General features: G+C 33.0%; 2 protein-coding genes across 18 annotated transcripts in view; one reads left to right on the forward strand and one right to left on the reverse strand.

Annotated features, from left to right (window-relative positions):
* Pvr (PDGF- and VEGF-receptor related) overlaps positions 1 to 20,279 on the forward strand; it is a 35,099-nt gene extending 14,820 nt beyond the window's left edge. For 2 of the 16 annotated variants that reach the window (XM_074137895.1, XM_074137901.1), the window contains exons 11-26: positions 712 to 847; positions 1,819 to 1,952; positions 2,389 to 2,548; positions 3,366 to 3,475; positions 4,064 to 4,214; positions 5,603 to 5,827; positions 5,939 to 6,062; positions 6,609 to 6,778; positions 7,914 to 8,041; positions 9,394 to 9,516; positions 10,204 to 10,333; positions 11,138 to 11,219; positions 11,692 to 11,797; positions 12,725 to 12,929; positions 16,257 to 16,324; positions 19,394 to 20,279. In XM_074137895.1, coding sequence (XP_073993996.1) covers positions 712 to 847; positions 1,819 to 1,952; positions 2,389 to 2,548; positions 3,366 to 3,475; positions 4,064 to 4,214; positions 5,603 to 5,827; positions 5,939 to 6,062; positions 6,609 to 6,778; positions 7,914 to 8,041; positions 9,394 to 9,516; positions 10,204 to 10,333; positions 11,138 to 11,219; positions 11,692 to 11,797; positions 12,725 to 12,929; positions 16,257 to 16,324; positions 19,394 to 19,432 — 2,091 coding nt within the window. In that variant the 3' untranslated portion in view covers positions 19,433 to 20,279. Of the gene's footprint in view, positions 1 to 711; positions 848 to 1,818; positions 1,953 to 2,388; positions 2,549 to 3,365; positions 3,476 to 4,063; positions 4,215 to 5,602; positions 5,828 to 5,938; positions 6,063 to 6,608; positions 6,779 to 7,913; positions 8,042 to 9,393; positions 9,517 to 10,203; positions 10,334 to 10,480; positions 10,530 to 11,137; positions 11,220 to 11,636; positions 11,798 to 12,724; positions 12,930 to 15,815; positions 15,878 to 15,942; positions 16,097 to 16,139; positions 16,325 to 18,285; positions 18,430 to 18,580; positions 18,695 to 19,393 lie in introns of those variants that run through there. The other 14 variants (XR_012461397.1, XR_012461396.1, XR_012461395.1 and 11 more) reach the window with 14 other exon arrangements.
* A 3,431-nt stretch (positions 20,280 to 23,710) lies between these two features.
* The window catches only part of Smr (nuclear receptor corepressor smrter), a 61,869-nt gene continuing 58,070 nt past the window's right edge, over positions 23,711 to 27,509 (reverse strand). For both annotated transcript variants that reach the window (XM_074137894.1, XM_074137893.1), the window contains exons 26-28: positions 26,523 to 26,712; positions 25,854 to 26,138; positions 23,711 to 24,943 (exon numbers count right to left, since the gene is read on the reverse strand). In XM_074137894.1, the coding sequence (XP_073993995.1) occupies positions 24,677 to 24,943; positions 25,854 to 26,138; positions 26,523 to 26,712 (742 nt within the window). In that variant the 3' untranslated portion in view covers positions 23,711 to 24,676. The remainder of the gene's footprint in view (positions 24,944 to 25,853; positions 26,139 to 26,522; positions 26,713 to 27,509) is intronic.

Below are 27,509 nucleotides of genomic sequence, written 5' to 3' on the forward strand. Positions count from 1 at the left end.
CTTTCGAATTGATGGGATGTGTTATCATTTATTAAGCGCACACATTCCCTTCATTTTATATCCCAAGTTTACAGTTCCAAGCGTCTGTAATGGAGAGAAATTTAAAAAGTTGTTTTGCGGGCGTGGAATTCAATATTGCAGTCTGGCCGGCTTCATACTTGGGTGGAGTTAACCACATTAAGCCTGCGGATTAAGCCAAAACCAAGATCTTAGTTCGTTGGTTTAAACTCAAAATCCCTTGCTTCTACATTCATTGAGCTTTTCTGTAAGGGCGTAGATTTCTGTCTTAAGATTTAGTTTTATTTACAGTCCTGAGCCACCAAATTTGAAACCCAATCTGGCCAACTGGATGTGTTTCTTTTCATAAGCTGCATGATGTAGATCGATGCCATTTTCTAGTGGTTTTCATAAGTCCAACTTCATAAGGTTGTGTGCGCTATTTTTTTATGAGTTTTCATTATGACCTTCATACAAAAACGTCGTGCATGCCGATTATAATCAGTAGTGATCATTAAAATTGTGATAAGATAAATTGCTTTTTGTTAGGTTCAATAATTCGGGCAGAAGATCAAAATTATAATTTTCTTGTACCAAGTCAGTTATTCCTTGATATACAAATTAAATTTGGTTATGTACCCAGTTTATTTTAGTTTTTTTAAAAATAGATTTCGATGTATTTATAATCAGCTATACCAATTTCATTTCTATTAGGTGTATCATCAGAATTCTAGTACTATTGCTAAGGAATACTATGGGAAAATCAAAGCTATTCAGAGTGGACATATCACATGTTCGGCTTCAAACAGATATGGCAGCGCCTCAAATTACTCCAGTTTTAAAGTGATAGGTAAAATTTTATTTAGTGTATTATCTCTGACTTCTTCACTAATTAAGTTCTTGAATTGACTTGAAACAGACGTGTTAGTAAACCAGATCCGCTTATAACAGACTTTGTGGAATAATGTTTTAAAAGGACAAGATCCCATCGATCTTGCTTTTAATTAGAGTAGTTGAAGAAAGTATGAAGGACAGTGAGGTTCGAATCGGCTTTGATCTAGTTAAAAAGATAGTACTTGGTAGGGGAGAAATTAGCTATGCGGTTAGCGTATTGGGTTCCCACGCGGAGGGCCTGGGTTCGAATCTAGCTGCTGGCCCTTAGACTTTTTCTTCATAGGAGCTTCTTACAGCTCACTGTCCGGTGATGGACAGTGTGTGTCTGTAACGAGAGAACACTCCCGGAGGCCGGCAGTGCACTGAAAAAAGCTCCGGGCGCTAATAACCTCAAATGTTGACGCGCTTTATATATATATATATATGTGTGTGTGTGTGTGTGTATAAAATAGTACTTGGTAGCTGCGGCAAGAACGGTCTGCTAAATTTTATAAAGTAGTAAATTTGGCCACAGAAGTTGATTATTGAATTATTTAGCGCACAGAAGAATCTGATTCAAACCCCATAGGTATCAACATTCTATAAAGGTGAGCGCTCAAAAAGGCTACCGTTTCTTTCTAAGTTTAGAATTCGTGCGTCACCAAAATTATTTTTGTGTACATGTTGAAATACCGAGGCTTTGACGTTTTAATGTACCGCATTAAATTGCATTGTTTTCAAAAATTAATAATAACAATAAGCAAATCAAACATATCACATAGAGATGAAATCAACTCTCGCTTACTAACTTTCCATTTATACTAGCATGATGGATCAACATACTCGAAAGTCTCGTCGCAACCATACCTAGTCGCTTATCCCAGAGACGGTGTTATCTTATCTGGGTTATAAAAATAAATTCCAAGTTTGTCTCTCTTTTCTTTGTAGATCCGCGAGCTCCAGTATTCAATGAGACCGTCATGAAGGAAAATAAGAGGTACATGTCTGTGCCTGTTGGTGATTTAGTGAAGTGGAAGTGTCGAGCTGGAGGATTGCCCGCTCCTTCTATACGGTGGTTTAAGGTAAGAAATTTTTAATTCCAATTTATAGGGAGACGATCACGATGTAGAGAGTTCATTATCCAGTAGCTACGTTAAATCTGATATATCACTTAAATCATAGTGATGAAATAGTTAGGGGTGCTCTAATGAGGCGGTGACGTCAGGTATCATTCAAAGATTGTTTTTAGTGCAATGGCTTGTGTTTTATTGAAAACAACTGTCTTTTTAGTACAAATTCTAAGTTAGAAGAAAATAAAATTACGTTAACTATGGTAAGGGAAAGTTGTTTAAATGTTCTGACCAGAAGTTTAGTGTTTAAATTTTTTATACTAGTGCCTATGTTTTGAAAGTGAATTCCAAGATAAATTAAAAGATTAGTTTTATGGTGATGCTTTAACGAATGGGAAAATATAGCGCATTGTTAATCTAATTTAGTGTAAATTTCAATTTGTTATAGGATGAAAAAGAACTAGAATTAAATGACAGTCGAATACATATTAGTGAGAACAATGAAACGCTGGTAATACCGATGAGAAGTAAATTTGACGACGGCACTTACAAGTGCATAGTCAGCAACACAGCCGGCACTATTACAGAGAAATTTACATTAAAAATGTGTAAGTATTAGTTTTAATTTTCTTTAATTAGAGAAAATCAGGATCTACAGCGTACAAATCTAGATATTTATTACATTCATTTAGCTTTGATTTTTCCAGTCTTACAAATAGTACTAGAATAATGTGTGCTTTAGATATAGCAAAATCACTGTGTGTTTTGAAGTTCGATTCAAAATAGGTAATGACTTTCTATTACAGTTGTTTAAGTTGCCACGGTTTTCAGTAAAACGATTTTATCAATTGTACTTCAAACCCAGCATGTTTGATTTGAGTAATCCTCAAACGTACTTTTTCTTCATTATGGCCGGTTTCGAACTTAGCCATCTTGTCACATACTGTATCGAACGGTTGGTCCACAGTCTGCCCGATTTGATCAGTAAACACTGACCATAAAGGAATAATAGTGACTCCTCCACCCTAATGGCTTGCGCAAACGGATTAGCCGAGTAAATACGATATCTGATATGAAAGTGGAAATGAATACATAGATGAAGCACTCAAATGAATAAATTCCCTCTCTTTCATTAGTAATAAATTCATAATTAAATAATAAAGTCATAATTTCTAGATAAATCCAAACATAGTAATTATAACGATTGTAATTCTGGTAACTGGAATAAATATCTCATTTTTTAGGGTTTTTCATTCATTCTCGTTAAATTCTAATCCTCGGAATAATAAGTCTGTGTAAATAGGTAAAATTGATTGCTCAACCCATATAAAATAAAAGATATTTAATTGTGTTAAACACACCTAGTTAGTATAACTTAGTTCCTGATTTTTGATTACAGTAACATTTCCTTTCTACTTTTTTTAGCAACAGAACTTGCATCTTGGCATTGGATACTTCTGGTTTTTGCAATAGTATTGACCGTAGGTTGCGTCGGTGTATTTTGCTTTTTATTTAGAAAAGTTCGATATGAAAAGGTATGGATAATTTTTTTATAAGTTTGAAACAGTTAGTTAAAAGATAATGCAAACTTTTTGCAGTTACATAGACAAATTATAATTTATTTTGTTTGCACTTATACATTACAAAAACATCGTAATACTTGTGAAGAGGTGATCCACAAAATCTCGCTAAACCTAATAAAGCACCATCCAAACTAAAAATTGTGCTAGTGTAAATATAAAGTTTAAGCAATTCAGTGTTTCTCTTCTAACAAACACCAAACCATTCTTATTAAACCATTATATATAGCTTCAATTATTTTATCTGACATAGCTTGTTTGTCTTCGTAAAATGAATTTAATAAAATTAAGTTAGAATGGAATAAATGCTCATTTCGACAGATAAAACCATTGATATTGCGCAGCATTATCATTATCAATACATTCATTTCGTTAGGAAATTGAAAAAGTTTCATTTTAAATTCTCTTTCTCGTTTGAAGGTATATAATGATTTATACTCATTTCTTAAAGAACTGGCAAATAATCTGCTAAGCGACGATTTTGGCGTTTTTGAAAGAAGTGTCATAAGCTTCTTTAATCTACTTATTTTTTTATTTTATCAGCAACTGCGAGAAACTATTACAGCGGCTGGATTGTACTATTTTCAAGAAGGACAGATTGGTTCATTAAATCCAGACTTAAGCATTGGCGAACAAGCTGATCTTCTTCCTTATGATAAAAAATGGGAAGTGCCGAGAGAAAAAATCAAACTAGGTAAGTTAATCGTAGTTAACAATGTTTTGCATCGATGTTTCTGTATCTTATAGCAATATTTTTCATATAGTCTACAATTTATAAGTATTCGAAACATTGATGTTTGAAAAGTGTTACTCCGTTGTGAAAATCTCAGCTTCAACTTGTAGTTTTCGCGAGCAAGAGATGCGTAAATAAACAAACATTGATGATAGTTTAGTTTTATTAGATTTGAAAGTTCTATCGAAGTGGGTTTTCGTAAGTAGGAAATATATAAATAAACTAACATAGATCTTTCAATATTTTCATTCGGTTGTGGTAACCTTAGCTTCATCGGAGGCTGTTTCTTAAGCGAGAAATGTAACTAAATTTCAAGAAAAAAAAAAAAAAGATGTGCTCAGAGCTAGAAAAAGTTAATTTTTCAATTTCGTTGACGCGTATATTGGGGGCTTTAATGTTTTTTTGAACTATATTAAATAATCAAAAGTAATTTAAATTTGTATTTCTTTTCAGCTAATATTGTATATGTATAAACGTCGGTGTTTTTAGTCGATCTCCTAATCCAACTGTCATAACTTCCTTAGCGCTTGATTTTTGGTTCTGGAAACTAATAGCTCGAACTCTTTGCATTGTGAAAGGGATAAAATAATATGAATTTGGACTGTCAATTAACTTCTTCGTTTTTATTAACAACTACAAAAATTAATCTCCCGGCGACTAAATTGTAAAAATCGTTACCTACCACAAATTCTACGATTGAAGCTAATCTTCAGTCATTGTTAGGTCCGATTTAGGTCTAATAAATGAGGCTTAGTCGTAAGTCACAATTGAATGTTGCCCAAGCCTTATCAGCTGATAAGACTGTCAGAGCTATATAATTAGGGAATTTCAAAAGAAAGAAAAAGTGAAAAATCAGGTGTTGTGTATTTAAAGTCTTTACAAAAGGAACGTACCAATATAATTATTTTGTGAGCGGCGAAATTAGAATAGAAAATCGATAGGTCTGGAAAGATTATTGTTAGAAATTACTCACGCAAGCAATATTAATGTAGTAACCGCAAACAATCCATTGGAAAATGGAAAACAGTTCAAATTTTCAGACAGACCCATATTTTGCTTACATTAAGGTACCGAGGCCAACCAAATCCATCGGGTGTCTTTTAGATGATGGATTTTCGAGTAGTTAATATCTTCAGGAGAATTAATTGATTTAAAACGAAAACCATTGATAATACGTAATTCATTAGGTAATATAGCGGTTAGAGGGAATAGTATAATAGTTATAACAAGGGAAATAAGAGGCAACTAATTATTTGTTAATCATAGTGATTTCAAAAGGAGAAATGTAAAAGACGAGGAACTCCCCGTATGTACATAAATAACACAGTTATTAAATACTTGTTATGCAGGTATTCAACTGGGTAGTGGGGCGTTTGGTGTTGTAATGAAGGCTGAGGTGCAAGGATTAAGAGCAGCTGAGTCATCAACCACTGTTGCTGTGAAAATGGCGAAGAAAAATTCAGATTTTGCATTAGTTAAATCGCTGGTCTCTGAATTGAAGATTATGTCTCATTTAGGACAGCACTTAAACGTTGTAAACCTACTAGGCGCTTGTACTTCAGGTATTTACACTGGTAAGTTAGATTGTCATCAGGTAGCTTTGGATTAGTTCTTCAAGTTTGGAATGAACAGTTCATTATGAAATAATAATCACTACAAATTCAAACTTCCAGTACTGTTTACAGGTGAGGTTTTAGTACTTGTGGAATATTGCAGACATGGCAACCTTCATAACTATTTACTTAAACATCGAGACACTTTTATAAATCAAGTAAATCCAAGTTCTGGGAATTTAGATCCTTCGGAAAGGTAAGCTTGCCCAGCTCTTCGGGGACTGAATGTCTCAGCTTCTACAATACATCACCTGTCTGACACTTTTATATTTGCTGAATTTGCGCTTGCGAATATGGAATGTTAAACATTGCGAATGCCTGCGCCTGAGTCTGATAGATTAATGTGAAATTAATTGACATGGAATCTTCCGCTACATAAGATTTTAGCTCAATCGACCTCCTAATTTAGAATCTTGAAAACAAAACGCAAATCATACCTCAGTCGCCTATCCTCAAAAGAATCGTAATTCACAGTGAATTGCTTCTCTCATATAGTTTATTTTGAAAATAAAACGCAAATCATACCTCAGTCGCCTGTCCTCAAAGGAATCCTAATTCACAGTGAATGGCTTCTTTCATATACTCTATTTTGAACTAATCAACTTTTGAGAATAAATCCATCTTCTAAGAAAATGCGACAGAAAGATAAAAAAAGCTTTGAGGCTTCAGAATATTGCTTATTAATGTGAAAGGATGGTACAGTAAGTGCTTAGAATTGATCATTAATCTCGTTCTATTTCAGATATAGTGATAGTCTAAGTTCTAATACGTATGTTGTAAGTAATAGTGAGATTTATGAAGCAGCCAGTGATTATGATGGTTTGCAGTCTGCGAACACGGAAGTGACTACGTGGTACGGTCCAGCATCCGTTACTGGAAATAATCAAACACAGCCCCCTCAGTCACCTGTCGGTTAGTTATATTTACCTCTATATTTTTTTCAATTTTGCACAGTATTTATCATTCGAGTACACTCACTTTTTACAACTTATTGTATTATTTAATTTTTTGAAACTAAATTATTTGCAATTCTTGGTTGGTGAACACCAGAATATGATTGTGGTGAACACCAGAATATGATTGTATTTTTGTATAGATTAAGGTAAGCTATTCATTAACATCTTTAATGATTTAACAATATTGTGTTCAAAATTTACCTTCTTTTCTCTCTCTCTCTTAGTAAGTGCAGTCAGATTTAACCATGTACCAGATGCTTAAATGTAACAGTTGCCAACTTCATGCAACTATGTAGCAAGCTTCCTGGAACTCATCGTATATTGCTAAAGAAAGAATTCATGCACCTTTGCCTAATAAATCATATATATTCATGCATTGCCAAAACAGGTGTACATTAGAAGTCAAGAATAAATCAATAAACTACAATTAACAATATTTATTTCTCAGTGAAGGAATTAGCTATGCGTTTAGCGTATTGAATTCCCATGCGGAGGTCTTGGGTTCAAATACATCTGCTGGCCCTTAGATTTTCTCTTCCTAGAAGCTTCTTACAGCTGACTTTCCGGTCTTGGACAGTGTTGTCTGTAATAAAAGAACACTGGAGGCCGGAGTGCACTGAAAAAAGCTCCGAGCGCCAATAACCTCAGATGTTGACGCGCCTTAAATCAATTTCTAATGTAGAGACTATTTTAATATACTTTATAATATTCTTTTGTAAATGTAGAGTGTTGCAATACTAACATAAGTAAATTTAATTTTAAAAAAACTTTAAAACATGTACATTAATAGTATCAACTTTCTCCTCTATTAGTGTAAGGTATAATAACTGCTCTGGCCCTTTCATATTGGGTGCCAAATATGACGCTTAATTTTTGTGAGTAGCCTTCGTGGATATTTTTCATGGCAGTTTGAATAATTTTATCTGCAATTTATTTGTATTACTAAACAAACAACAAAGCCGAATGGCCAATTTGTTTTTTTTAAATCTCGAAAGATCAAACAAATAATATAAACACGTCACTTATAGTCTACTTTTTTGTTCTAATTTAACCCTAAATTCTGAAGTCTCTACTTTTTACTGGGTTTTCAGGAGAAGATGGTTATTTAATTAGTAAACCATTTAACAAGGACAACTCCAATAAGCGAGTAACTACAAAGGATCTAATTTGTTGGAGTTATCAGGTTGCTAGAGGAATGGAATATCTAGCATCTAGAAAAGTAAGTGCAAGTTTTTGAGAAATTAATGGTTAAATTATTTATTTTTTGTATTTATTTTATTTTACATCATAGTTGATATAAATTTGGAAATTATAGATGGAGAGTAGCATTGTACATGAACGTACATATGAATAATATTAAGATAAATATAGTTCAAGTACATACGGGATTGTGAATTAAACTTTGTACATTACTGTAATAAACTAAACAAATAGCGAATTAGGGATTAGCTCAGTGGTTGGCCATACTGGATTCCCACGCCGAGATCCCGGGTTCGAATCCAGCTGCTGGCCCTTAGATTTTCTCTTACTAGGATATTCCGACAGCTCTTAGTCCGGTGGTGGATAAGGTTATCTATAACGTGAGATCACTGTTCAGTGGCCGGCAGTATGTTGAAAAAGCTCCGATGTGAACATTGTGTCAATAGCAAAATGATTTAGTTAAATTATATTAAAACAGAAAGTTTCTTTAATAACTTTAATAATATCAAATAACCTTTCGTTTCCCTTAACAGGTATGTCTGAGATCTTAATTGTATTTCAATAAAATAATTGATTATTAGAAGCAACTTGTACACGTAACGGTTCTACTTCCTTTTTGAGAAGTTTGTTATCTTGAATTAATACTTTGTTACAATTCTTTGTTATATTTATTCAAATTTCCATTCAAGTTTAAATGATTAACTTAAGAGTCAATTTTTGAGCTAGTAGTGGAACAACTTTGGTGAGCTCTATGCTATCAGCATTAAGTTGATTACATCACTTTGAAATTTATTAAAATCTTTACTTAGAGCATCCATACGGGTAACTGTATATTGAAGAAATGTTCACTCCCACCACTGGTGGCGCTACGTTTAAGATTTCTTTTGTACTGGTATCCCATCCTTCGATCGACTTTTGTTTTCTGCATCCCCACTTACACTCATCAGTAAAGTTTAACTAATCCAAGCGTAATTTTTTCTAATTTAATAACTTCGGTAATGTACTTTAAGGAAAAGAACCACAGAATTTTACAAGCAAAACTTTCCTGGCCAGAGTTACAATACACCTAGTAGAAATTACTAAATTTGTATTTTTTTCCTGCTTTACCTTGAACTTTGGATATCTGCCGCACTCAGTAAGGTCTGTCACTTTTATGACGACATACTTCCGCAAAAATTCTAGGGTGCTATTGTGAATCACTTAAATATTCAGTCCACTCAGATTTATTTATAAGTGCGAAGAAAATTTGTCATTAGAATTTCAGGGTTCCTGATAGACTGAGAAATCGTATCACATCTTGCAGAAGAAAATGAACTCATGAATGTTATGTGCCTGTTTTGCCCGCGTAAATTTATTTATATAATGTTTCAGGTCCTTCATGGTGACCTAGCAACTAGAAACATTCTTCTTGCCGATGAAAACGTAGTGAAAATCTGTGATTTTGGATTTGCCAAAAGCATGTATCATGATGACAATTATACTAAAAAGGGAAATGTATGTAATTTATTTATTTAGTACTTCATTTATTTATTTTGGATGATGCAGAGCGATCTTTAAAATCTATTGCGCTTCTCTTACTGTGCTAGGTGAAACTTAGTACACTCCTCTATTTCGAAGAAAGTTCAGAAACTGTGACAGTTCTAGTGATGGTGTATCCATCTTCAGCACTTTCCAGTTGTCCAAATTTTTCTTAGATAATGACATTGTAGTCAGCTAGGAGGTGTATTGGTGTTTCTCTATCACCCCACAGAAACTGCAGGTGCTTCCTCGCTCCAGACTCTGTATCGACAATGCTTCGTTATGGGAAAGTCCGAAGAGAAGTACAGTACAGAACGACAGTAGCGAATCGTTTGTAGGGTAAAAGAGGGTAGAAATATGTAAAAAAAGGTGCAGTACGATATGAGAAGATTAAAAATTTTAAATAATAATACAGAATGAAAGAAATAAAACAAAAATAAATTAAAATTATGAGTTTTATTTGCTTAAATATTTACTTAAAAAAGATCTGTTTAGTCTTAATATAATAGGTACTTTTACAGAATGACATTACTTTCTTATTTCGAAAGGTAATGAAAAATATTTAAAACGTGTTATTTTTGCTCAATCCAAATGAGATGCTTGGGGCTGTTTTCAAAATTGTTTTCTTTGATAAAAAATGCGTTTTTTTTTGTTTTCTGTAAGGACCCTCTACCCCTGAAGTGGTTGTCGATAGAAGCATTAAGGGATCGTGTGTTCTCAACGCAGTCTGATATTTGGGCTTATGGCATCGTCCTGTGGGAGATATTTTCCTTGGCTAAAACGCCATATCCTGGTAAGATACATCATTACTGTATGCTTTTTCGAGTAAAATTCATTGCTGCATTCAGTAACGTATACAATAAGCTTGCTTTATTGAAAGTTCTTTGTCTTAGTTACTTTGTTGCCCATTGTTTCTAAATATAGCAAATTATGTTTCAAGTCTTACAAATTGGATTTATGCAGTAGCATTTATTGATCCAATAATAAATGTAAGTATGCACGAGTGAAAATAGTGATATGCCTCAGAAATCAGCTGTTCTTTTTTTCTTTGTAATAAAGTATACGAACAATTTCTATAATTTAAAATGTTTTTAAACACTACATACACATTTATCATATTCCCGCACATGGTTCCAAATGCTTGCTGCCAACATCTCTTTTTGTGAAATCTAAGATTTACATAATGTTTGCATGAAATAAGTTGGACGGTATCTTATAAGATAAGTACAAATAATAATTTATTTAGTGAACAATAATTCTTAGGGAAGAGAATTAGTGGCTAAGTCATTACTCCACTGAACTCACCGTAGAAGACCTGACTCCTACTGACTGCGCTTAGCTTTCCTCTTCCTCCGAGCCACTACAGCAAACTGACGGGTAATAGCTTGTGATGTAGACTGTTACTTGAGAACACGTCTGAAGGCCTTAATTTCCCGGGTGCCGCTGAACTCAGACGTTAGCACTCCTAAAATTAAAAAATTATAATACAATTTCAAACAACACCAATTCGCAATCTATTAAAGTATTTTGAAAATCAGATTTTGGCTGTGTTATTAAAGCGCATTTATTTTCTGCTATTTTTTTTTTTTTTTTTTAGGAAAACAATTTGACCAACAGTTATTTGACTGCTTATTAGAAGGGTATAGAATGGATAAACCAGACTATGCAACTGAAGATATGTAAGTTTAAAGATTGAAATTATATTTTACGTATTGGAGCTAAATATTTTCATACATACCTTGGTGTTAGTAGCCTCATATTACAAAACCCCAGTAATGGCCGTAAAGATCTTTGTTCAACATATCTTTTTATTTTTAACTCTATAGGTCATATACTCGTCTTGAACTTTAAAATTTAGTTAAAAAAGTTATAAAAATAACTTAAGAAATTTACTTTTTTATCTAGTTCTCTGGCTTCCTATTCACTTCTGCCTTTGACAACTTGATTTTATGTTCATCATTACCAGTAGGAGAAGTACCATTTGTATTGTTTATGAAGATGTATTTCTATTGAAATAATGGACACCATAGTTTGTAGGATTTTACGCTCCAAGCTTACTAGCTAATTATTGATTTATGTTTTGGAAAATGGAGCAGATTTTGCTCCACATCTTATGTGAATGAGCCCTAATCCTACTTTAAATATTTGAAGATATAATTTAATGTTGGAATGTTGGAAAGAGCAGCCCATGTTAAGACCAAGTTTTACAGAATGCGCTGATCGTTTAGGAAACATGTTGGAAGAAAGTGTTGTTCAGGTAAGATTTGTTTATTTTGACTTCAGTTAAATATTTTATCATGTTATTGAAATTCACACACTAAAAATGTGGGTTTCATTTATTTTCACTGGACTATCGCTTATTATTTTTTTTGTTTTAAAGACAAAATATGACTGGCTGAAGTAAGGTTGAGAGAAAAAACGCCACAGTAAGTGTTCCCAGACAGTCCGCACTAGTGAACCCTGCTCTTATACGTATATCTGACAATAAATATTGCTTTTGACAATCCAGTCGTAAGAAAAATTATAACATCGGGATTTCATGGCTTTAGAACCTCGAAAGCATAGCTTTATCTAGCTTGAATCGGAAAGTTTAGGTAACATGTTCAAAACAACATTAATCAAAAAATTTTCGGCAACAGAAGCCGATAATTTGTTGGTTTTTTAGTTTGAGAACGTAGTTGGTCAAGCCAGAAAAGTCTTTAACACATCGTCCGTTGAAAAACAAACGTATGACTTTTCGGTTAAAGGGTAATTCGACTGGTTCCCTTAAGCTTTGGTCAAGTATTCAAAAAAAGTTGACTCCGTGAAATTGTAAGTCTTCTTTTAAAATTGGTTTTGCTATTATTAAAATATCGTGGAGCTCTTTTTGACAATTTTTTCTAGGCTGATTGGAAATCACCTATAAAGGAGTGACCGAACTTGGCTAAATTAGACTTCCTCCCCTTCGTAGGTGCCGAACCACACGGGCCAATGGAGTTGAGTCTTATCCTTGCAAGTGATTGTCACATTTTGAGATGTCTTTTATAGTACCTAATTGCTTGGGACGGATTACAGCTTTCTGTGTTTTGACACGTCCACAGTTTTTGTTTTGCTTTAAAATAGATTATTTTTACCTCCATTTTAAGATTTTAATTTGGCTCCTATCTCGAATACTTAAAAATTTATATTTGAAAATTGGTTACAGCACTATATGGAATTGAATGACCCTTACATGAAATTCAATGCAATGACTCCAGAAACTGAAGATTACCTTAATAAAATAAATAGTCCAATTTATACGAATTTCTGCGCAAACACACCGAGTAATGACAGTGATGGCCAAGGAACTTATTTAAACATGTCGAAAAGGCAAGAGCAAGAAATGGAAATGAAGCCAATGATTAAACAAGGTAAATTGTTTATTCATTTTTCTGTGTTACTAACTATTTCTCATGAAGGTCGGACAGTTTGTGTAGCTACAAGTTGTGTCAACTAGCAACATTTGTCTAATTATTTTAGCTGCTATTTAGTAGCCTGTACAGCACCAGGAAACGAAAAAATAACGTACAGAAAATAACACAAAATAAATATATTTGATTGAAACAGGTTCATACTTTTGCCCTTTTGGATCAAAATTTAGATTTTACTAAGTTGGGTTTTGCATTCAGACTGTTCGGCCTTTGGGAATATATTTTTTAAACATTTTGGTGTTATTAAATGAATAAATATTTGTGTAAACAGTAGGCCCTAAAAATGTATTCGAACATATCAAATATGTTCTACACTGGCAAAAATTACGTGCATAATAGTAGCACCAGAAAGGAGGATGCCTGCTGTTCTCAGCTGGTAACTCCAAAGAGGCTACTATCTTAAAACGTACTCAACTATTTGTCTCGAAATATTCGTCTATCTGGTCTCATTTTTCTTTTTCTTGCACTTTTCAAATTTTCAAAATTTTCAAAACATGGTGTCACAAAGATTCCATCTTATAGGCATATTTTATCTGTTCCGAATACTGTGGGTTGTTTCAAAATGAAACCAGTTACTCCGCATGTTTTGAAGTGAACATCCTACGGATCTTTTCAAAAATCATTTCCTTTCTTTACTTCTTCCAGTAGTCATTTAGTAACATGATCAATAACTAATGATAATGCTAAATTTAGGAGTGTATTACTAATTGCTATAATGAATAAATTATTGCCAATCGTAGATTAACTGTGTGGAGTGATAGAGACTAATGCTTAGTGAGTAAGAGGAATCATGATGAACGAATAATGTAATTATCAGTAGAATGGTTTAATGGTTAGAGTGGTTTTACTGTGGTTTAGTAAAAGAGAAAAGAACGTTTATTAAAAATAATCAATGATACCAAATAACCACTCAGCCCATCTAGAGCCCCTTCTTTTTTGTTTTAAAAACTTATTGTCGTCGAGCATGCGATATATTTCATTATTTAGGTAATTATTATTACTTATTCACAAAACATAATATTTGAACTCGTTCCGAATACTTTTAGTACCCTCTGGTTTAATCTGCAGTATTCACCCAGTTACTTAATATGTTTATGATCTAGATGTCTTTATTTCTCCTCAGGTTATAAATCGACGATTTAAGACGCATTGATTGAGGTGATGCGTACTACATATCCATCCTTTTGTTCTTACCTTCGACTTTCAGTGACACACTTCCTCAAGGAGATAATCCATATGAAGTTCCCTTCCTAATAGAAGGGCTAACAATGAAGTCGCCTATAAAATATTTACTGGGTTCTATATTGATTGACCAACATCAGAAATTGTCGCTGGAAAAGAACTCCCAATCATCGAAAAGTATGCAACGAGTACTATTTTCTTCTTTTGCGACTGTTTCTTTATTTTGGCGAACCCATAAGGTTTTACAGTTCTCTCACGTTTGCATTCTGTACCCTCTGTACAACATTAAATCTAAATTTTAATTTAATGTTCACAAGTATCATTATAGTTTACTTTCAATCCAACGGTTTATGTTTAGAATATAGTAAACGGAAAGCATTACTATTTGTGTAAGTTTCATAGATACAGACATAGATTCTGCACACTTCTGGTACCCATTAAGTTTCAGAGGAAGTATTATGTTTATTTAGATCTTGAAAGTCGCAGTACATCGTTGTACCTAATAAAAAAAAGTTCACTGCTTATCTGATTAACTGGATATTCACTCAGTCGTTCGACTCTTTTTCATCGCAACTACCTCTTTTTAGTCCCCCAACAATGTTTTTAGCAGATGTCGTGAATACTTGAATGTGTGGGCGTTTGTGTGTGAACAAATGTGTCTCAAAAACAAAAAAGCCCAGAAACCGTAAATTAGATGTTCCATTATAGTAAGTAGGTTCAATGAATCTAGCTAAAATGTGTTTAAAAAGTGATACTTGGAAAAGAGAAGAGCATCAACATTTTCTTTTAATTTCGCATTCCTATACAGTCCATTAACTACTGTAAAAATTTTCCAGAAAAAATTATTTTAGTAGTGTGGTTTAATTTTAATTTAAATTAAGATTTGCTAGTCGTTACCATCAAATCAGGGATATTTAACCTTGTTACATTTCAGTGTGTTCACTTTTTGAAAAAGTACGTTTTATCATTGTAACAGTTGAATATACAGTGCGTGCGTCCGTAGTAAATACGACACAAAACTACGCAACTTGGAGGGGGTCCCGAGAAATTACGCGAAACGCACAATTTGTTGCAGGAACTAGTTCTAGCGGCCTTACCCCAAATGTTATGTATTTTTTTCTAATTAGACCCTTCAGTCTGCAGTCTCTCTATTCTACCATGGTGTGCTCTGCTCGTATCGTTGTTACTACTTTTATTGTTATTGCTTGTTATTTTAATCTATTTTGGTATTATTACTATTAATTCATTACTTGTTGTGTTTATAAAATATTCAGTAGTCTGAATATGGAGTGAAACAGTATTATGAGGCAGTATTTGCTTGCGTTCCTTACCTTTCTGGAGTCGTCCTGACTCCAACTCGTCTCGTAGTTTACTTGGCACCTTAAATAAAATTATACAAAATTAATCAGATTTTTAATTTTAGTATCTTTCAAGCTACTCGATTGAAAAATCACAAAATACAAATACACCTACCTTTAGAACAAATTAAATAAACTGCAGTTAGTATAATAAAGTTTATCATAAATATCCTTCGTTCTTTAACCTTCAAAAAATAACAATCGATGCAGGAACTTAAAATGTATGTCCACTCTCTATGAATGCTTAAACAACACTCCAAAAAAATGCTGAATTTCTTTTCAAAAGTGTTTCAGGGCGCTTGTTCACTTCAGTATAGTGGGCTCGTGGCCTAACCACTCACAAGCATCTCAAATCGTGTAAAGCAACAGCACCTTCTAATATTCTGTTTCCTGCATGTTTGTGTTCACTGCAGATATATCTTCTTTAAATTAAAGTGGAAGCTGTGATTAGTATGATGCATTGCTGATGGTTACTAGTTGCCCTGGAATGGCGTATTTTGCATTTGTATGCTGTTTTTGTGCTCGAATACATTTTTTGGATTACTGTACCAAATATTCCGAAAATTTGTAAGTCCTAGTGTATTTTATTTGATTTAATTTTTTAAATTAGTTTCAGATATTTTTATATTTTAAGGCAAACTTTTGACCCCAAAATATTGAGCTTTTCATTCAATAAAAAGAAATTCATCTAATTGCAAGTGGTTTAATTAATTTATTTCACACACAGTTCTTCCCAAGTTAATTAACAGTAGAGTATCAATAAATATGCTAATTTATTGTATCAAGATTTCTTTTGTAAGTATAAAATTTACTTTCCAAGTGAATTTTTTTTATCTCTCAATATATTAAATTCCGGGTTGCACTGTGGGCGTATGTGGTTTCATTCATACCTTGATTCAATTTTGCACAGTGCACTTCCTTAACTAAAAAATTGTCATATTTCTTCTCTTAAACTTTTGGATATCATTGTAATGTTTAAGATTTAGAACGAAAAACTTTCATGAATTACAGAAAACTTTATACCAGGTCTGACTTCACCTTTTTGTATTTTAATAAAAAATGTAATGAACACTTCATATAATAACTGAATTTTGTGGTAGTAAGTTAAGAGAATGCGTTTCGGCAGATTATGTTCTTCCCACAAACCACTCAATTGTGACATCAGTTTGAAAGTGACCGGACAAGCTTAGTTATAAGCAAGAATAATAATATTAGGCTTTCTCTCTCTAAAAAAAAAAAGTAAAGCAGTTGTGATTTTACCAAAGCATCTATTTCTTCAAACACTCTCTTCACTGCAAATGTATTTTTAGTTACACAACAAATATTTATTACAAAAGAGTAAAGCAGCATTGATAGCTGGATATACGAAGGCGTGTAAAAATATGAAAAGGTGAATGTACTTGGTTTGCGCTTTTTGTGGTGGCATTACTTCAAATGATTCCTCTATTTCACTATCCATTTCTGCACTATATTAAATCAGTTTATAATTTCTGATTATACTTTAGTATATATACAAATTTATCTCCAATGCGATAATTTTAAATGAAAATGGGCAAAAAAGATCCTAAGAAAGATTGTATTTGATAACCAATCAATAAAGCCATTCCCTATTTGAAAATGTGTCATCAGTTAAATAATCACTAGTAAACATCAATAACCTTTTTAATTTATTATAATTTATAATAATTTTTTGTTTCAAAGAAAAATTTCATTTCGTAAATTACAATAGTAAAAAAGTGTTCGAAACAGATTTTGTTCTCTTGCATGTGGTGATGTGTACAAGATAGGTGTTGCCATTAATAGCTGATATAAATATTTCCTGTTATATCATTTAATGGCATATAGTTTCTTTCTTAGATTATATCATGAAAATCTACTCTCCATACAGTCTCAAAGTTGATTTCCAAGTTGGCACCAATCTACTATTTGCAAGAAATTTCATGTCTCAACCTAAATTAAAAAATTGTAAAAAAAAAAAATACATAGAAAGTACTTGACAGAGCACATGGTGAAAAATAAAAACTGCTTAAAAGTTGTTTTTGTTATGTTCTTTAAAAAACAATACCAATCATGCCTTAAATAAAACAAGGTTTGAAGAAGACCGGCTATAGATCTAAACCTCACGATAAATGTAAATTGCGAAAATAAAATTAAGTTTGGGACTCTATGGAGGTTTTTTGAGGATATGATCTAAAAAAGAATCTTCAGCTGGTCTTAAAAAAAAAACCTAGAGAGCATTTAAGGTTTGAGGTACTTAAAATTTTTTGCCTGATTACCTAAGGTGCCTAATTAGCTTCTTCTTCTTTTTTTTTTAAGTTAATTTATAACTTTTTTCCGCGATTTTTTCGTTGATCGTCGGTACAACCTTTCAAGTTAGCGTTGGCTAGTTGTGAATCTGATACAAGTAATGTTTTGCTAGATTTTAGAATTGTTATACTATATTATAATTTTTTAAAATTCATATTGCAATCTGTGTAGAGTTTGAGTCTTGATGAACACTTTTAAGTTTAGAGACAAGCAGTTAGCATTATTTACTGCGATTGCAATCTGAACGTTGCCAGTGTAATTAAATATTAAAGAAATGTATCATTCTTTAGATGTTTATTTTTATAAAACAAAGGGGTTAAAATTTATTCCATCAGTTAATAGGCTACCGACACAACTTTTGCTAGTTTTTCTTTCTTACTGTGTTTTAAACAGTTTTTATGTTTTAACGAATGCTCGTTTATAATTTTTTGTTTAAATTGATTGTGTAGGTGTTAAAAGTTTCTTAAACCCAGGATATGAGGGTTTAAACAAAGTGGTGGTTGATTGCCGCATTAACAACATGTCTTGCAAACAATCTTAATTTAATCGCATTAACAAACAGTAAATAACAATTAGTATTATTATTGTTAACAGTGAGTATATTTTAACATTTTATGTGCATGTGGTTGCTAGATTTTATGTTATTTATTTCTTTTTTCCTATTTCAACTGTTATATCTGAGTGAAAAGAACGATTTCCTGTTAATTATTTTATAATCAACTGTAAAGAAACTATATCTTGCAGGTACAGTAAGTACTAGTCAAAAGATTTAATTCCCTATTTCTGCAATGTTGCAAAAAACTGAAAAGTTATTAAAGCTTAATGCTTTAAACTACGTTTAGTTACTGGAAAAGGCCGGTAAGTAATGTTAACGATGTGGGTATTGTTGCTCTTAGTTTTGATTGCCGTCCATATCCGTTCATATCTGTGTGGGTAGCAATAGGTTACAATGTAACTTGCCTTGATAGCGACACTCTTCTTTAGTTACTGTATTTGAAGCCTCCAGCATGTTGCCTTAGTGGCTTTAACGTGGAGAATGGGAAGTAGATGGTTATATTTGGCGGAAAGACTGATAAGTTTGTATTAATTTATTGTCTGCATGGGGAACATTTGGGATAGCATAGGGTTTAGGATTTTAGTGCTGATTCCCCCGAAAATTCTAGGAAGGAGGGTCCTTTAGTATAGTATTAGTTATTATTTATAGTTTTATAATTAATTGTACATATTGCATATTTTTGTCTCCCTCCTTTTTCTTTCTGCTTTGCAAAAATAGATGAACTATTTATTAGTTATTGTTGGAGAGTTGATGAAAAAAAAAACAAAAAAACTGCCTTATGCATATAATTGTGCATTTTTCCTTTAAATAATTGTTTGTTCCTTACTGCTTTCCGAGGATTAAAATTTAAAATAATAAAGTGGATAATTATTTAAATAAATTCCTTATAAACTTTTATTTATCTTGATGGTACGAAATTATGTTCATCTTAAATTCGTACAATTTGCAGATGTTGAGATACAGATTATTGTATTTTATTTTGTTTATTTTATTTATTGCAGATCAAACGAATGAGTAAAATCGATGTATGGATTGAATAGTGAAATTAAAAAAAAAAAAAAAAATCAATTCAGAACAATGTTATGATATTATTCTAAAAGGAATGAACTCACAATTCGCAGCTAATGAAAACATGTATTATTCACTAAATTTGGACTTACGTGTCCTAGTTTTTTAAAACAGGGTTCTTTTATTTATGCCTCACACGCTCATCTTCAGCTGAAGGCAAGCAATGCAACAGCCTCATGTAATTAAAAGGCACTCATAGTTTCAAACGCTGTGGCAGTTTGGTTGATTTTCTTGCCGATTGCCGCTAACACGCTTCTCTGGTTATTTTAATTTAGAACAAATCCTTTGAAAGTAAGAATTAACTTCATTCTCGTTAGCTGGTTAAACAAGTTGGTAGATTGGCCAGACTGAAGGCAATCTGTGTTGCGCTTGCACTGAATATGTGTTAGATGGGCCTGACGACTTAATGAAGCAGCCGCAGCTGGATAGTATAATTCTGCACAGACCATCTGCTTAGTGTGCGCTCTGCAATCAACCGTATTCAATATGACTTCTTCACCTGCCGTACAGAAATTGAGTGGACGTGCATGTACCCGAGAAAACGTCAGAGGTTGTTTTAAGTTATTTGACATGATGGATAAAGCTAGCGCGGCAACATCAAATCTAGGATACTCAAACTCTATGTGTGCTAGTGTATATTTTAAATACAAAAAACTTGCAAGCTATTCAATGAACGTCCCTTACCTATTTTTGTGTATAATAGTTAATAGTAAATAGTTAATAATGAGATTTTTGTATAATATTTAAAACGTTTGTACAACTAAAAAAATGTATTTATTATGTTTTATTTTAAGAAAGAAATATATTGTTCAATTGTTATTTTGGCTTCTGACTAGTTAGTAAAGTAAGTGTCTACTGCCCTGTTAATCTAAGTATCCTTGACTTCCTTTCATCATTTTTTCCGGTTCACCCCGTATGTAAGTACTTATGCAATCTAAAAAGCGTCAAATTAAAAAAGGCCATCATCGACTCTTATGTTTTTGCGCTTCGTCTGTGCCGCCATTTGCAAAATTTCATCTTTTTATGGGGAAATTGACAAAGTTATTAAGAAAAAATGTGGCCATCTACTTTTAAGTTTTTGATTAAGTTCTGTGAGTGTTGAAAGTTAACACCGTACCTCCACAAAAGTACCACCTTCCGTTCCTCTTTTGGAGAAAGTGGTTCCAGATAAAGTTAACTGATTCTCAAAGTTTAGTTGTTCATTTTTTCAGAGAACGGATTTTTAGTGTAAAACCCTCCAGATCTTTTATTTTTGACTAATGAATCACGATAAATTACAATATGTCAAATGGATTAGTAGTGATTCCGGTGGCGTAGGCTTTCTCACCAACTTCGAATCTAAGTGGTAAGTAGTTGAAAAAGTACATTATCTTGCTAAATAATAAGTTGTACTGTCACAAAATGAACTTTCTTATATTACTATGAGTTCTATTTGAAATAAGTATCTGTGAAGTGAGCTTCAAAAATCAATTGCAGAAAGCTGTTAGAAGCTTAAAACTATCCCCTTGTTGGTGTGAGGTTGATTCATGCATCTGAAAACTACATAACCATATAATTTTACATGTAAACATATAAACCAACTGTTTTAACTGGTTTGTAACCTCGTCAAGACAGCCTTAAATTATACCGAAAAGTGTTTGGCAATTTCAAGTGAAAAACTGTAGTGACATTCGATGTTTCGGGTACCGATACCATTGGTGTCTTCATCCGGATCTTCTGGATATTTATAACAATTTTTATTATGCATATATAAAATTTAAAATTATAGAGAATAATAATTATAAAACAGACTTATTTGGTGAAAACATTACAAAAAGATCATAGCCAAATAATAATATAAATAAAAATACAAATTTTTTACTTCTATGATTGAAAAAGTAGTGTGGTGCAAATAACTTAGAACCAGTTGTAGCAAATTTAATCATTAAGGGACAGTGGTGTGATAGAGGGAATTGGAAAGATGAATGATTGTGAACGAGAAAATTCAAATTAAAAATGAATTATTGAGGTTTATGTTTGTTTAGAGATTAACAGAGGCAAAACTATACGGATTTAGATAGGCGACGCTTAAAATGGTTGGATGGTAGCGTGATAAGATATAGGAATCTTGTCGGTTTTCTGTAAATAATACAAGTTTTATATTCTGCGAACTTGAAACATTTCTCTAATATCCGAACAATTACTGTTCCGCCATCTAAAAATAAGCATTAGTAATCAATCAATCAATCTATCAGCGGTGTGAGGATTGTAGATGAACATCGAATGAGCGTACAAGTGTTTTTTTGAATCACTAGGGTGATTACACCACCTATTTACCTGCCTCAATATCACAACAGCATATCAACTTTTCATCACAAGGAAGAGAGTCAGTTTAAAAAAACGGCTATATAGATAGAAGTAAACCAGAGTTGTAATGTGGCTACATTTCAACAAGGTGTAAACAGAAGCGCTAGAACTGGGGATGGGTATGTTGTTTGTTGAGAGGTTTAATGGCTGACCATTGAGTGATTAATTACCCGTGCAATTTTTAACATTCGTCAGCTTAGTATAACAAAGTCACGAAATTTCGAGGCTTGGGTAAGCTCATATGCTCCAGTTACAAGAAAAATAGTCAACAATTTGACTTTTTTTTTTAATCTCTTATACATCACAAATATATACTTTACATGAAGTAAATAAAAATTTGTTGTGTTTATTTCACTTATATATTTATATTTACAAAATGCACTTTAAAATATTTATTTTATAAATTTCAGATTTAGGCAAAAATTAAAGAAAAGTATCTATTTTTAATAATAAAGTAAATAAATTGCTCATATCTATTTTTTTTTATTTTTTGTTATTTAATTTTATTGTAAATTACAAGCAGTTACAATATATATTAAAACATTTGTTGTAATTCCATACCTTCTGCATTGTATTTTAAAAATAGCAGACGCAACTATTTTATACAGTTTTGTACAATTAATTTATTTATTTTGTATTTTAATTCAATTTTTTTTAAATATAAATATTACTTTCTTTTGAATAAATCATCACTGGGCTAGAACCGATTTTTTTTTTTTTTTTTTTTGTGATTCAATTACAATCACAATGGTTTCTTTCTTTTCTTATTTTGTATTGTTACATAATTTGACTGCTTTCAAATAATGCAAAGAAAATTTATCAATATATATATATATATATATATATATTCATTTAATTTATTTTTGTTTAACTTTTGTTTGGGGAGAGCGAACGCCCTCGAAATTTATGTAGCAAACAATAAAAATCACTTCTTTCAATTTCTTTAAAGCTTTTCTTTATATTCCTTATTAATTTCAACTAAACAATATCTAAATGCCACGGCTTTTCACAATAAAACACTGAAATTAGGTGGCTACGTACTTAATTTCTCTCATTAATTCCCTGTTCTGTTTAACTTGTCATGTAAGTAGAAATCTTTATTACATTTTTCAGAAGCTTGCCAGGGTCACCTAGATACTGAAGATATTTTAGGGATCTTTTAAAGAATGCTCCAATCAAAGCTATTATCCTCGGCAAGTCTGTAGAAAGAAGATCCCACTGAGAGAGGGCAGTAGCGTGCATGTGGTCGCACGCTTAATAACTCACCAACTTAAATACAAACTGGGGATTATCCTTAATAATGGATTGATCGCACCGGCTCTAAAAGTATCTACTAAACTTCAAAATTTGAGAAGCCATATCTAATAATTAATAGCGATGAAATCAATTTTGAACTCTTGCTTGTGCCAGTTAACAGAACCGCCGCTAGAGTTGGTCAACATGACTGAACAATAATGATTAAGAATAAACGAGGAATGTTAATCGTGACTTACGATTAGTCTTGTCACTTGTCTAACAAACTGCATCAGTCATTAATGTTTTAAAGTTATCTCATTTATTATTTAGCTTAAGGTAAGTGCTGATACAGACACCATGTTGGTCGATCTAGATGATACGTATTTGTGTAATGAGTTGTCTCTTTAATATCTACATTTTATCACTTTGATAAAATGACTTTGATTACTGGTAAATAACTCTCATGGGACGAGTTTTATTAGTCATAAGTCCATACATAACTCATAAAATACGTATCCACACATACACATATAATTTTATATGTATATATATAAATGTATATTCTACTGCCGAAGAACTGTTGTACCAACAACCTAATTTTTAATTGGAGCTCCCATTTAATATAACCGCCACCTTTTAAGTACTCTTCGAAAATTTTACAAAAAAAGTTTTTAAACAGAGACGGTGCGCGAATGTCCATGAATTGAAACTCTAAAAAACAAAAAGAGATCTAAATTAGAAGATACGCCAAGTAACAATTCCAGAGAAGTGCCCCCACAAACTTCAGTGTTTCAAAAAAAGATAGGAGAGAATTTGACTCAATTTAAAGATATAAAAATATCTAATAATAGATTCGATGCAATTAAAAGCAGGTGTGCGCGCTTACATTAGAAATGTAGTACCGGACGAATTGCAAAGGTATTCTTCAGTATCAGCTCTCCTAGAACTTTAAGAAATTTGTCATATATACTCGCATATCTCATTGGGCTCCAAGGAAAAGAATCACATTTGGCAGGTTAACTGAGATAAACAATCCTTTATCTGATAAAGACTCAGAAAAGAATCCAACTTAAAACGTTGAGAGTAAGAAAGGTTTTTGATATCCGTCTACTCAGGTTAAGAAACAACTGCCTTGGTCTTGTTGAGAATTATATCATTCTAATTACTGGTACGGCGACAATGTCCAGTCTGTCATATTATTGGATAAAGAAGCATTTAGGAATAAATGTGCGATCGGATACAATTACTTATTTTGATATCATCAAGAACATACGAACACACGCTAGCATCCACATGAAAATACCCACTTGTACTTTAATAACATAAGTTGTACATTAGTACAAAAAAAAATTGTATGAAGTATCCGTGCTAATTAAATTAATTGGATCTGCCATTAACACTGCAACCTCAAGAGCCCGATTCTTAAAAAGAAAAACAAATGACATATTTAGAGTAGACTGTGAGCTCGGCTCAGCCTTCGTTTAAACAATGTATATAAGCGTCAACTTCTCTTTAAACCTTATTTACACATTTTGACAAAATAAGAATACAAATAAAACAAAATAGTATTTATTCTGTCATCTGTTTTTAAATATCCATTTATGTTTTAGCAAACTCAATTTACTGTTTAATGGCTAATCCTCATCGGATAAGGGTTCATACTGGGCGGAGAGGAGCGGCGCCGGCTCCGGGATAGACTCGGTGGTCTTGGCGATAGGCAACGAAACGGGCTGCTGATGAGGCGGTGGACCGGCTCCTAACGACAACGCCGAGTACGGGTACGCATAATGGGTGGCCGGTGCTAGGAAGCTCTGCGCTGGCGCCACACCCTCCTCCGCCGGACTGGCATCCTTGTCTGCCGGCTTGCTGGCACCGCTATCCTCTTCTGAGGTGCGCATTACCTGCAACATACACTACCTTAGTTTCTAACTTCTAATACTTAACTAATATCCATTTGCTCTAACTGTAATTTATCCTAAATAATACTATGTAAGTGTTTTTTTATTTTATAGTTGACTGATAGATAACTGTAATATTATTAATGAAAAAATATATACAACAGTTTAATAACACAATAAGAATGGCTTATTGTTTACAAGATAAGCTGACTTTAATGAAAAAAATAAATAAATAACAACATTTAAATTAATTTTCGGTTAATTTTCCGTAAAAAAAAAAAAAAAAAAATCGGTTACAAAACAATATATCTTATTTATATTCAAAAACCATTGAGATACAAGCTGCCTCTATAATAATAAAGAAATATTCCTGACTCAGCTTTTGTGCCTCTAAGATTAATGGAAAAATCCATTAAGAGGTAAAGAGGAATTCCTTTTTAAACTCGGAATTTTAGCATTGCATTTAACCCTTCGAGCAGTAACGGCGTTGAGGCGGGGTCAATTCACAAGTAGGTAACTTGTCCGAAAGTGATATAGGTCAGATGTATAGGCATTCAGGCAAGGAGAAGAATTCTGCGAAAGCGGGATGGAGTCTGAGGTCAAATCTCGGTGATACTTCTCTTTCCTTTCTAGCTGTAAAGCTGGGAAGGCGAAACTCTACCACTCAATGACCGCTTGGCCGTATTAGTCCCTACAACAACACCCTGGTTTGACAGCGGGGGCCAGGTATAGCAAAACTCTTCTCGATTGGGGATGGGGCGGTTTAGGGACATGACCCAAAACTGGAGAAGATATCAATACACCAAGTCAGTGAGTAGACCTAAAGCATAAGAAGCTTTGATTTGGTACGTTTATTCAAATTTGATTAACAGCTCGCGAAGCAATATGCTGTAAAATAAATACTAGTTATTACCTCTGCAATCCTGTTTTTTACATAATCAAGCGGCGATAGAGGTACAGGCGATTCTGATAATGTAGCATACTCTTCTTTTGTCTGTAAAGCTCTTCGCAACTTCCAGGTTTGTGCTTGGTCATATCCTTGGTAGAGCGCTCTCGAGTTGAACACGTCCACGTGATCCTGCGATATGACCGGCGTTCCACCTCCTTGCGACGCATGGGTCACTTTACTTTCCATATTTTTACTCAACTTTATAGGCGATAATTTACCATTTGACTCCGTACACTCGCGATGGAAACCCTAATTAAATTGAACAGAAAAGAATATTAATACTTTAATATTGGAACAACTCACCACTACTTTCTTCCATGTGGCCAACTGTAACTACAAAAATGTATATTTTGAAGTCACTGAGCAGAGAAAGCAGCTAGTTATCCGATTTCATAAAAAAACACAAATTTTTGTGATAGTCTTCCTGCATAAGTGGGACAAAGCTATTATTCATCTGTGTAGAGATGATCGCTTGTCATTCATCATTCTCATAAACCTCCCTAATTAGTTTCCATAATAGAATTATCTCTGTTTGTCTGGTATGTGTTATAAGTGTAGTTACAAGTGGTTTTGGGTAAGAAAGTAGCACCAGCAAGAGGTAGATTTTTTTCAATCACTTTAAAACTAGCAAACCTGAAAGAGGCGATCGCCAGGCCTCGTCTGCGCTTGGGGCGTACTGCTGGCCGCGCCAGACTGCACATTACTCGTCTGACTCTCAGAACTCTGGTTGATCTGGTGTGTGATAATGGCGTCTATCAAACTGGCCGCTGTCAAAGTTGAACTTTCACTGCCTCTCACACACGCTCGGCCCACAGACTCTCCGCTAAGCAAACCAAATAAAACACGACCACATATATAACACTGATGACACCAGTTCTCTCGCCGTCTTTTATATGTTGTGAAACAATTTTCTTTAAAATAAAAACTAATAAAAGAATACCGATATCTAACAAGGTGGGTGGGATGAAAGCTGCTGCTTTTTTGTAAAATTTGACCTGGGTTGGGTCTGCATAGTTCTAGCAATGCATTTAATATAATTGAATATTTAAGTGCGCATTATACTAAAGAGACACCTACACAGAGGAAACACAACTAATGCGGGATGGAGTGGAGTAGAATGAAACACTGTATGACAGAAAATGGCGATATGATCATATTGCTTCATTGAAGAATGATCTTGTGGGCTGAATTTAGTTTTACATTTTATCGAGTGTAAGAACGAATAAAACATTGAAGATCCCTGAATGCAATGTGGGAAAATCATTTTTCTACGCTGAGAATTTAATCAATTCTTTTGAGGCGTAATTCTTTAAATATGATTAATTTTAACCAGTTTGTATGACAAGTTAGAAGCCAAAATTAAATACAATATGTCACTAGAAAAATATATTAGTGAAACAAAAATATAAGTAGAGACTGAAATTAGAAATTAAGGATGCGCTGTGAAAAATTAACAGATTTTTAATGAAAATATATTTTACTTCTATTTTTATTAATTTATTTTTTAGTTACTAATTTTTTAGTTATCTACCACCACAACTTCATCTACAGATTAATAGGTACTAAAGCAATAAGTATTGTTGAAATAAGTTGAAATATGCCGAGGCAACTATAAAGGGT

The sequence above is a fragment of the Rhodnius prolixus genome, unplaced genomic scaffold (genome assembly GCF_049639745.1).
Source record: "Rhodnius prolixus isolate KJV_2025 unplaced genomic scaffold, Rpr scaffold_11, whole genome shotgun sequence".
NCBI lineage: Eukaryota > Metazoa > Arthropoda > Insecta > Hemiptera > Reduviidae > Rhodnius > Rhodnius prolixus.